The 12,433-nt window shown below is 33.3% G+C and overlaps 2 protein-coding genes across 2 annotated transcripts; both read left to right on the plus strand.

Moving 5' to 3' along the window:
• Positions 1–116: 116 nt before the first annotated feature.
• On the plus strand, positions 117–12,433 carry LOC131842981 (protein MEMO1). The gene is made up of 9 exons (XM_059191574.1): positions 117–274; positions 4,042–4,123; positions 5,071–5,139; positions 5,527–5,639; positions 6,389–6,500; positions 7,303–7,368; positions 8,586–8,739; positions 9,286–9,390; positions 9,907–12,433. The coding sequence occupies exons 1-9, from the start codon at positions 226–228 to the stop codon at positions 10,042–10,044; spliced, it is 888 nt and encodes a 295-aa protein (XP_059047557.1). The 5' UTR covers positions 117–225; the 3' UTR covers positions 10,045–12,433.
• Positions 971–2,553, plus strand: LOC131842980 (uncharacterized). Its single transcript, XM_059191573.1, has 2 exons — positions 971–1,554; positions 2,091–2,553. Exons 1-2 carry the CDS (start codon positions 986–988, stop codon positions 2,494–2,496), a joined length of 975 nt encoding a protein of 324 aa, XP_059047556.1. The 5' UTR covers positions 971–985; the 3' UTR covers positions 2,497–2,553.

The following is a 12,433-nucleotide window of genomic DNA, read 5'->3' on the forward strand; positions in this document are numbered from 1 at the left end:
TCGAAATGGCAAATAATGCAGAATTAAATACATTAGGAGCCTACAATTCCTTTAATTTCTTTTCTCTGTGGTTAGTCGAATACAGTGCAAAAGTAAAGTGATATTGACTATGCTTTATTTACATCAATCAACGTCAAACGATATTTTTTTTATTGTGATCATTGTGATTTGTGAAAGTAATTATTTTATTCATACGATACAAACAATTAATATTTCTATTTAAAAATGTCTTGTCGCAATGCTTCTCATGCTGGTAGTTGGTACACAGAAAATGGTATGTACCCTTCTGTTATAATTATTGTAATATAAGCAATTTACCAGAATTAAATTTTGCATCCATTTAAAGCTATTTTAAAATTACTATTAACTTGCCAAACTACACATTGTATCCCTTTCAATCCTGACTGTATTCAGTAATAATTATAATAATATAGGTTAATGACCTTTCTTTGTATGACTTCGTAAATCACTACGTAACGAAATTTGTGGTTGTTTTATTTACATACGAATATTAATTTTGGAAACTGCAATTAACAATGAAGTGTGTTTTAACTGCCTGGATAAAACTATAGGAATGTGCATTTATGTGTCCATAAAAACTGAGTCTTTTTTTTTAATAATATTAAATAATGCTTTTGAACAAATTTGTAAACAGAATGTTTTTGTTGTTATTAATTTTTGTTCTGTATTTTTTTAATTAGATTAAAAGTTTGTCATTTGACTTTTTATCGTCTGTTTGACTCATTTCATTGAAGTTTTACTTTGAATGACCAGACTGATTGAAGTCATTGACTGTAGTATGACATTACAATGACAAGTAAAATATTGTGAACTCGTTTGTTGCGTTCAGAAATTAAAATCTTAATTTGTACTTTTTATTATTATAGTTAAATTAGATGATTACTTATATTAATAGATTTTATTTCTTATATTTATTTAAAATCATATTGTTTTCACTTATATACACATTAAACAACCTATTGTTATGAAAAAGCCTTGTTTGATTTTCAAACTGAACCGAAATCATTTTGTCGTTGCTATGACAACACTGACAGCCATTCAAATAAACGTCAATTTGAGAAGTAAAAAATTATTCTGTTATTGGATTTTATGTGTTAAAAGATCGTTTAAAATGTCTGAGAAATCAAAAACAATGCCTCCGTCGACATCAAAAGTTGTGAAAACCAAACGACCATCAACAGTTAGTACTATTACAACGTCGTCGCGCGGGAAAATTGCAACTGCGAAAGAAACGAATGTCGGCCGACCTAAAAGTAATAAAAACACAACAATATTGGGTGAAGCAGACGTGACTATGATGCGCCAAGAAGTTTCCATGCCCGATTTTAATGCTGAACACCGTCAAATAGCTTACGGAAAGTTTTTACGCGCAATGCTAGAAGATTGTTTGGTTGACGAGAAAATTGAGTTGGAACAAACAAAAATGGACATACAAATGGCACAATTAGCTGATAGATTTGAAAAAACAGTGGATCACTTAGATAAAACCAATAGGAGACTGAAGGATATATCATTTGTGGTAGAGCAAAAGAGGTATGTGAAATTTTAACTTACAACTTTGTAACATGCACTGCTTAGTAGCTTTATGTTTCTATGAAACAGTGCAAAACATACCTGTAGGTCTATAGCAGACATCTATTATGAGTAAAAACTACTATGATTTCTTATCATAGTTTGATCTGAGTAATATCTTATATTATAAATGGAAATGTTTGTGAGTATGGATGGATGTTTGTTAATCTTCCATGCAAGAACTGCTGGATATTGATAAAACTTTGCAGTAATATAGCTTATACAACAGAATAACATATAGGGTAATCTTATATATAAAATTCTCGTGTCACATTTTTCATTCCCATACTCGTCCGAAACGTCTAAACCGATTATCATGAAATTTTGTGAGCGTATTAAGTAGGTCTGAGAATCGGCCAACATCTATTTTTCATCCCCCTAAATGTTAGGGGTAGTCCACCCCTAAATTTTTTTTAATTTAAGGCAAAACAATGTTTGCTGGGACAGCTAGTATTACTATATATACCAAATTTAAAATACACTTTTTTAAATTACAGATTACTAGATTTAAAAAATCAAGATTCATCACATTTCTACTCTATGACAGAGTCTTCCAATGCTGAAGAGCTTCTCCAAAATCTATCAGCCACAGAACAGGCTTGTCTGGACAAATTGGAAACTAAAAATATTGATTTTGGCTACAATAAAGACACTGGCCATAAACAACTGCTGGATGCTGTGAATGATGCCATTGAAGGATTGGAACAGATTAAAAAACATTCAAACTTGGACATAGACAAATTCAAAGAGTATGAAAAGTCACAGAAGAATATTGAAGATTTAGATAAAGACAGATTCGATTTGGAAAGTTTAAAATCTGAATTTGAGTCTAAGTTCCCGAAATTCAATGAAAAACTACTGAAGGAAGTGTCCGATAAAATAGCTAAAATGATGGATGATTAATTTGTTTTGTTTATATCTTTAAATAATAATTGTATATAAATATAGTTATTTGATCAATTGGAACTTTTATTTCTTCTTAACACTAAACAGAGAAGCATTTACTTGCATGGCAAGTTGACATAGTGATGTTAACACACATAATTTTGTCGATACCCATCTATTGATGACATTTTAAACTTCATATTTACATTGTATTTTCAATTAAGAATTTTATAATATACTAGCTGCATCACATTCATCATTATATATGCCCAATTTACATAATATCTTTTTAAATTATAGCCTATGTGTTATTCTGATGTATAAGCTATGTTACTGTAAAGTTTCATCAAAATCCAGTCAGCAGTTTTTGTGTGAAAGACTAACAAACATCCATCCATACCCATAAACTTTTGAGGTTATAACATTTGTAAGAATTGTTTATACCGATCTTATAATAAAGATTTTTAACAACACCATCTATTGATGATAAATAACAACAAGTAAAGCAACTATACAGTACTGTTTCTTATGTTACTAATGAATGCATTTATGTACTTGTAGCTATATTAAAAATGTTTATTGCCTCCTTTAGGTGATATTTTTCCCAAATTAATTTAACCTAAATATAGAAATGTATTTACCAATATATTCTGTGAAAAGGTAATAATAATTCCTATAACCATTTTTACATTAATTATTGCAATAGGACAGTTTTCACCTTGTCAGCATTTTATGATTTATTTATTATAAATCATAAAATCTTACTGTATTAAAAAAAAATCACAAAGTGTGGAAAATCTCCCCTAAAGTTTTAATTAAAAATTCGAAATTTCTCAGTTATTTGTTGTAACTAAATAGTTACAATTACTCACCTAGTACAATAATACTTTAATTATTATACTAGGTCTGTGATATAATGAAATCATTAAATGCTGAGGATGTGATATGTAAAGATTACTGTGAATTTAACTGTAAATTCACAGTAATCTTTATTATTGTAACTAATTACTTACAATTACTCACCTAGTATGATAATAGAATAAAATAGAATATATCTTCATTGATTCTTGATGATGTGATATGTACTACTGGGAAATTAGATGATTGTAAGTCTATATTTATTTTTATTTATTTAACTTCAATGCACAAAAACAATGTGTACATATGGCGGACTTAACACCTTGCGGCGTTATCTACCAGGCAACCATGAGTGGTGCAGTGCTATATGTGATCATCATCAGCCTGTGTCTGTCCACTGTTGGACATAGGCCTTTCCCAAAGACTTCCACCATGTCCGCCTTCCGCATTCATCCAATCCCGGCCACCTTCACCTTGGCAAGGAATAGCTGGGCTGCCGGGTACTGGGGGCCACACATTTTGCGTACTTTTCATTGGGAAGTTTAGCCCATAGTCACCACGCGGGGCAGGCGCGTTAGTGACTTGGTTTGAAATCAGAGATTTCCTTCTCCTAGATAAACTACCGGCCAACAAGGTTGACTAGGTCCATCTCCCCAAGGCTAAATGTGAAAATTTCCAACTTTATAAACCAAGTAATGTGTGCAGGAACTGAACTCTCCAGGCAGCTGGACCTGTGGTTATCAAAAGCGGATCTCACGCATGGCCCCGCGCGAGCCATCATTGCACCGTAAGTTTATTTTGCCAAAATAACTAATATCACTTAAGTACATTTTGTATAAATTCATCTTCTTGGATATATCAGTCCGGCCTATTGTTTGGAAGCAATATCTTAGCAGCTGTGGAAAAGGGATTGTTAATCATGTGGACTGATGACCCTATTGCTAATACTGTGTCTACACTTGTAATATTTCTGTCAAGACTTGAGACCCTTCTCTTAGTTTACGTCTCCACTAACATTGATTTAAGTTCAGTGTAACATCAATCTACGTTCCGACTCCGCGTCCAATGTGCGCGTTACTAATAAGCCATGTAGCACACTATCAAATAAATTTACTAATGTACAATGAATAGTACAATCATTTCACCGGTATACTCACTACCCACATACTACAATAAACAATATATTATGTAGCGACACCTCGTCACATTATATATAACGCTATAGTGGTGAGATGATAACCACCGCGCTACAGTACCATGTCAGGTTGCAATCCATGATCCTGGAATCCTGAAAACCATCATGATAAATTAAAATAATGTTTTGTTGGACATATTTCTGATATGGCAATGAATTTACAGGATACAGATGTGTGACAATTTAATAATAATAATAGTCCTGGATAATTCACGTGGATCCATCTTGACGTAACTTAAGCAGATCTTATAACCGTATCATTGGGTACTAGACAAATGATACAAATACATACAGACACTTTTTTTTAGTCCATTTGAGGTTAATAATGAAAGGACACTGAGAAAATACCAAAAACTGTAGTATAAATTAAGACAAAAGGAACAGTTCACTATACATTATTCTCTCTCTCCCCCCCCCCCCCCCTCTCCCTCTCTCTCTTTCTCTCTCACACACACACAAATACATTCTAACACTCGAGTCATTTATAATATTAGTATGGATTCTATTCAACAACTAATTTTTATTAATATTTTTTGCAGGCATGCAGGGTATTCATACTGCGGTGCGTGCGCCGCATTCGCCTACAGACAAGTTAGCCCAGTTGTTGTGTGAGTTTCAGGGACTTTTTACATTTTCTTCATTTTTTTTCATTTTCATTTAAAAAGGGCAAAATTGAATTTAATAATCATTTATTCATGTAGGACATTTTAACCGCTTATGAAGGTAAATTTTTTTGTATTAATATACAGTATACAGATTCAATTGAGAAGAAATGGCAAGAATCTCAAAAGTTTTTTTTTTAATTTCTTTATCAGGCGTCTATGTCTAACACTAAGTGATAATACCATGCATGAACAACTATATAACTATACTATGATTTATCAGATGTTTTGACCAGCATATGCTATTGCATCTTGCCTAAAGTTTTTTTTTATTAAAACTATGCTATTGGTTGTAGTTTCTCAGCTTAACCGGACGTAACGTAATTCTTTCAGGAAACGTGTGTTTATACTGGGTCCATCGCATCACGTACGGCTAGGTGGGTGTGCGCTGTCCTCTCTGGACAAGTACCAGACACCGCTATACGACCTAACCATAGACAAACAAAGTGAGTAATGTACACTCTTTTCATTTAATTATTTGTTTATATCCACTTTTTCAACCCTTCCGCTATACGACTTAACCATAGACAAACAAAGTAAGCAATGTATACTTTTTTAATTCAATTATATAACTCAAAAGGTGACTGACGTATTGATCTATCAACACACAGCCCAAACCATGTCATGCAGGTAGATGTTATGACGTAGGCATCCGCTAAAAAAGGATTTTGATTAATTCTACCTCCAAGGGGATAAAATAGGGGATGAAAGTTTGTATGAAACTTTGTCAATTTTAAACCGATCGGGCTGAGACTTTGTATGCATAAAGCTACTATGACATAGGCATCCCCTAAGAAAGGATTCTGATACGCGAGCGAAGCCGCGGGCAAGAGCTAGTTAATATTATAAACGCGAAAGTTTGTGAGTATGGATGGATGTTTTTTACGCTTTCACGTAAAAACTACTGAACGGATTTTGATGAAACTTTACAGTAATATAACTTATACATCAGAATAACATACAGGCTATAAATTTCAAGCGGGCCGCGAAACCGCAGGCACAGCTAGTAAAATATGAAATTATTTTTTTTTTTATTTATACTCTTTATTGCACCAATTACAGAACAAAAACAAAAAAAAAATAATTATTATTATTAATTAATGTGTAAAGAATATACATATAGTCTCATGTTATATATCTTCAGACAGTTTTTTGGCAGTAGCATGTTTATTTTGAAAATCTTTTATTTTTTTAGTATACGCAGAGTTGGAGGCAACGCGGCAGTTCGAATGGATGGATGTCCAGACGGACGAAGATGAGCATTCTATAGAAATGCACCTGCCTTACATAGCTAAAGTTATGGAAGAGTATGTATATTTATATCTGTACATATAACAATGATGAATGAGTCAGAGGTCTGACTGCCTCGGTGGTCTTGCGGTTTAGAACACCGACTTACTTCCGATGATTGTAGGTTTGATTCTTCGCACAGTACAGTACATTTCTATTTATGAGTCTGATTGTTTGTATCGGTCTGGGTGTTTGCCATGTATAATATGAGAACACCCAGATAGATACAAACAATTCATTAATACAAATGTTTATAACGTGCGAGGAATCGAACCCTCTACCATCAGAAGTGAAGCAGTGTGGTAAAAGGCTAGATCATAGAGTCCGTCAAATAAAAATAGATGTGGTGTCTATTATATTTCGGTTATGTTCACTCACTTCCTAATTCTTTTTATGTTCAATCATTTTCTAATAATTATATCAATAGAGGAAAGAACTAGTATCTAAAATATTTTTTATATCCAGTTGAATACACAGAGAATAGTTCTATATATATATATATATATATATATATATATATATATAGTTAATAAGATTATTAATAACTGAGATACATTACAAATCTTTAAATTTCTCGGCCAGTTCCGTACTATAACACGCATGTATTATACATATAAACCTCTTCAGTTTTTCAAAAGATAGAGCAATTCTCTATCTATTGCTGAAAATTGCATTAAAATCCGTTGCGTAATTTAAAAGATATATCTAAGCGAACAGACAGCGGCCTCGACTCTATTTTATGATATGAAAAGATTTGATATCTCTCTGGAATTTGTGATGAAATAATTTGTAAGTTTATTTTCTGATTTTTCTTTCCAGATACAAAACTGGCTTTACGATTATACCAATTTTAGTTGGATCTCTGACGCCAGAAAAGGAAGCAAAGTAAGTGTGATCGTCCTAACAGCCTTACATACCAACAAAAGTAAAATACATTATTATTATTTAAATTATTAACCGGGTGACCAGTCAGCTTGTAGCCGTGTTAAGACCCGGTTAATAATTTAAATAATGTATATTAAACACGAAAGTTCAAAAATAACTACATTATCATTGTAAGTAATACATCTAAAAGTAAGGATGTCGCAAATAAAATCCCTCGTCTTGTAAAAAGCTGACTCCGCAAACGTTGTTTAGGCATAGAATTAAAAGCTATTAAAAAATAGGGGTTGATGGTAGGAGGGTGAAAATTCGGGGTTTTATTGTATTTTTTAATGCCAGATTATAAACATATGAAAATGTTAGGGATGGACAACCCTTCTCACTTAGAAGTATGAAAAATAGATAGTAGCCGATTCTCAGACCTACTAAATATGCATATAAATTTTCATAAAAATCAGTCAAGCTGGTTGGTAAATATAATGGTACAGTATGGTAAATAAAATTGTGACACGATAATTTTATATATAATATGAACGCCCTAATATATGAAACTATTGTTTCGAATTGAAATATTATTTTTGTGTTCGATAGTACATTTATCGTCTTCTTGTGATGAGACAGCTTTCCGAACGAGTGGTAGATAAAAAACAAATTGTTATGACTATTCAAAAGTGCTTAAATTAAGTTTATTTGAATAAATGATTTTCTATTCTATTCTATTCTATTCTATTCTATTCTATTCTATTCTATTCTATTCTATTCTATTCTATTCTATTCTATTCTATTCTATTCTATTCTATTCTATTCTATTCTATTCTATTCTATTCTATTCTATTCTATTCTATCGAGAAAGGCTTTAAGCTATATAACATAACGCTACGACCAATAGAAGCGAAGCTGCAATGAAAAATATTGTAAAAGGGAATTAAACGCAGACGTAGTTGCGCGGGTCAGCTAGTATTAACATAAAATCTAAAAATGACACATAATAAATACATGTAAATAAAATTCAAACTATTTATTTATTTATATAACTTCTAAATGAACATAATTTTTGTGAGTATGAATAGATAGAGAGATGAGTGGATGTTTGTTACGCAAAAACTACTGAACGGATTTTGATGAAACTGTACAGTAATATAGCTTACATATCAGAATAACATATGGGCTATAAATTTCAAAAAATAAAAAACAAAGTATATCTTATTATTTTTTTATAGATACGGCTCTATCCTCGCCCCCTACCTGGCCGACCCGCAGAATTTACTAGTAATATCATCCGACTTCTGCCACTGGGGCTCCAGGTTTCGGTATACCTGGAAGGACTCCTCGCGGGGAGCTATTCACCAGAGCATCGAATGGCTGGACAAACAGGTCTGTAATCACATCATCTGTGTTAATACTCATAGTAGAGAGGAAGGGAATTGTTAGTAATGTGGACTCATGACCCCATTATTAACAATATACCATGTCAGGTTGGCATCTACGCGGTTCTCCCTGGACACCATCGTGATAAATTCCTGGTGTATTTGTCACGATGGGCTAACTGACCTGACCTCATACTCATCTTATAACTCTCCACTGGGGCCCCGCCAGCGTAAACCGTTAGCGCAGGCAGGTGCACCGCTCCCAGGGGCGGCCGGCGGACCATTGGGTGGGGAGCAAGAAGTGCACCCCGCCCAAAAGGAAGGGAGGAAACTCCCCTCCCAGCAATCAAGGAGGCAGGGGCGGCCCAGGCCGCCCCTAGATCGCTACCGGGCCGGGGTGACGACCGCGGGGGCGATCCCACCCCACCACACAAAAAAAAAAGGGGCACCCTGGTCGGTGCAGGTCCACACCCAAATCCCATTCTCTGTGTGAATTGTTCAGGCATATAATTATTATATCTAATAAATAATAAAATAAATAATTGTTTGTTAGGGTATGGATTTAATCGAAAAAATGGATCCGCGCGCCTTCTCTGATTATTTGCATAAGTATGGGAACACAATCTGTGGAAGACACCCCATAGGAGTGTTGCTGCAGGTATGTACACCTTTTTTATGTGATACCAGTGATAAACAAGGTTACGGCCCGCCTGATGGTAAGTGGTAGCCGTCGCTTATACCGGTATGATTGAGTCTGGGTACTTTCTATGTATATTATGTATTTTTTTACAAAGAAAATGTATCTATTTGTTTCAGTCGTCTAGTACCCATAACACAAGCTCTGCTTTGCTTGGAGCTAGGTAGCGCAGTGTGATTTGTCCATATTATTATTATATTATATATGTATCTAATTAATGTAATCCAATTTATTATTAATTATTAATAAATTATTAATAAGCTGTGCCCGTGATTTTACCCGCGTGAAATTGCGCCTATGTTATTCTGATGTATAAGCTATATTACTGTAAAGTTTCATCAAAATCTGTTCAGTAATTTTTGCGTGAAAGACTAACGAACATCCATCCATCAACACGCACAAACTCCTTCATTTATAATAGTAGTAAGATGTTTTCAGTTTTGCCAAATCTACTTATATATCCTATTTTTTCTTCAGGCAATAGCGAAGCTTCAGTCGCAACAAAATGCACCGAGAATGGCCATGAAATTTCTAAAATACGCGCAGTCTTCTCAGTGCGTAAACCCGCAGGACTCGTCCGTCTCCTACGCGAGTGCTTCGCTCGTGTTCGAGTAAACACGCAGTGCGTACGTACAGCCCGTTGAATATCATTGGCGAAAAAATCCCACGGGATTACGGGATTGTTGTGTTCTTACCGAGATCTCATATGTTGTGTGTTGGTTTATATCCCGGGTTTTTAACATGTTAATTTTACTGTAATTATAATGAAGTATAAATAATCTTTATTCGACTTATATAGTCATATTTTTCATTCGGAATGCAGATTCATCTTAAGAAGAATGAGCAAGAAACTTATGTGTCGATCTTTTGAAGAGATGTTTATGTTAGAAGAAAATTTAAAGTGACTGTCTCAGTGGCCAGAATGGATAGTACCCAGAGTCGTAAATATGTTATTAAAAACTACCCCGATGTACGAGGACGTCTATGTATAAAGTCCTCTGCGTTTGTAGACAGCAATTTTTGCCGTTAATCTCTGTTTTGAATTATTTTTTCTAAGTTGTGTTGTTCCATTATATTGTTTAATCCCGGGATTATTTGTGATCGAATAGACTGTTTTCACCTCGAAATTTATGTATACTTAATTTTAGTGTTGTATAGAATGTGGAATCCCAGTCCCACGGGATTTAGTCCAGTGGTTTCAATTGGTGTACAATTTTTGTATTGATTTTTTTTTTTATAGTTATATATCTTTATTGAGCCACAAATTTAATATTTAAGCTGCCTGAAGTATGTTTTCATTGTTTACTGATATATATATATATATATATATATTAAAACTTTAATGCACAAATACATTAATAAAGGTGCATACGGGTTCAAGCAATATATATATAGATATATATATATATATATATTTATTCGACAGCCTCGGTGGCCTTGCTTTTAGCACACTAGCTTCCGCGGATTCGATATTCACAAGATACTATACACTACATATATAACGCATACAATAACTAATTTATAATTAATTTTCTGTATATTTATAATTAATATATTGCAATATTTCAGGCAGAACATATAGTATATCTCTTTTAGTGTATAACTAGATATAAATATAAGTTTCATATGTTTTTATACGTATTGTTAAGCATCCTTAAGTAAGCGTTAATTTAAATTTTTAGTTATGGTAGAAAATGTGAAATGTTTAACAGCTAAAACTACCATTTGGTCCTAAAGACTACCATTATGTTATAGCACGAAAAGTTAAATATTTCTTACTTTTATTTTGTCCTGATAGTAATTTTGTTTTGTACGAAAGTTAATAAAAACTTCAGTTCATTTTGTGGTATTCAATCTGCCTTAAAGAGCGTAATGTCAAATATAGACACCAAATAAACGTGTCAATTTATATGTGACTAACTCTCCGATAAAAGAACCACGGATTGTAAAACAAATCTGAGAAACGGTGGTAGGATCGCCACTTACCATTTTCAATCAAAATGCATCCATCCATCCAGGGATATATGGGCATATCAAGATTTTCACAAAAACGTGTTGCCATATATGTAACTCATGCTAGACTCCTAAATGGGTATGCAGAGGCAATATAACTCAAGTAGCATCAATTCTTTTTCATATATTATATCTTGTGTGTTACAGTATATGATGATGTTGTAGATAAGTGAACGAAATTAAGGTCGAGTATTTTTATAAAACAGTACTGTTTGTATAGTAACGAGTAGATTGAAGAAATAATTAGAAATGAACGACATAGTATGTGACAGAAAACTATGAAGTTGATTAGTATTCGTTATTTTATCTAATCAGGCAACCTGACGACTAACCGACTGTATACCAGCACACTTAGTCCGGTAAAAAGAGTATATATTGTCTCACAGTTAATTTTAATTTGGTAAGAAACACTTTTTAATAAATTTTCAACACACTTGCTCATAAAATTGATCTAATTTCACCGATTTTCAACATATGAAGCAGGTCATAAACCACGTTATAAGCTTTATAAACGCAAATAGTGAAGTAATATTCCATAACTGTACTATTTGCTTTTTTATCAAATTTCGAGCGGCGTCAGCGGGTAGGCAGTGCGCTGGTTTAAAAAAGTAAAACGGAGGGCAAACAACAGTGTGTATCATAGTTTTATGGTTGAGTTAATTTAAAATGAAGCGTGTTTAAAAACGTCGTACGATATACGTGCGTATTTAACACACTCAGCTTCATTACGCCCTCGTCTACGGCTCAGGCTGGTATTCCGCCTCGTGTGTTATAGCCATCATAACGCACTTATATTGTAATACACCTATACCATAAATGAATTTTGTACTGAATAAATTGCAACTCTTAAAACATCTAACGTGCTTAAGTTGGTTGATTTGTTAGTGATTATATTATTGTATTGTAATGGTTTGTATAACGCGCGCAAAAATACATGTCAAACTGCATTTATTTTGTGTTGAAACCTGTCTCAATTATATGTAATTTGATA

This window comes from Achroia grisella, unplaced genomic scaffold, assembly GCF_030625045.1.
Source record: "Achroia grisella isolate CSIRO2021 unplaced genomic scaffold, CSIRO_AGI_Agris_v1 utg2716, whole genome shotgun sequence".
Classification (NCBI taxonomy): Eukaryota; Metazoa; Arthropoda; class Insecta; order Lepidoptera; family Pyralidae; genus Achroia; species Achroia grisella.

What these genes read in the sequence shown, in the direction of transcription:
- LOC131842981 (XM_059191574.1), top strand. Translation starts at nt 226, where the DNA reads ATGTCTTGTCGCAATGCTTCTCATGCTGGTAGTTGGTACACAGAAAAT. An exon ending in GCGCGAGCCATCATTGCACC is followed by an intron (nt 4,124 to 5,070) that starts GTAAGTTTATTT and finishes TATTTTTTGCAG; the next exon opens with GCATGCAGGGTATTCATACT. An exon ending in CAAGTTAGCCCAGTTGTTGT is followed by an intron (nt 5,140 to 5,526) that starts GTGAGTTTCAGG and finishes TAATTCTTTCAG; the next exon opens with GAAACGTGTGTTTATACTGG.
- LOC131842980 (XM_059191573.1), top strand. Translation starts at nt 986, where the DNA reads ATGAAAAAGCCTTGTTTGATTTTCAAACTGAACCGAAATCATTTTGTC. An exon ending in TTTGTGGTAGAGCAAAAGAG is followed by an intron (nt 1,555 to 2,090) that starts GTATGTGAAATT and finishes TTTAAATTACAG; the next exon opens with ATTACTAGATTTAAAAAATC.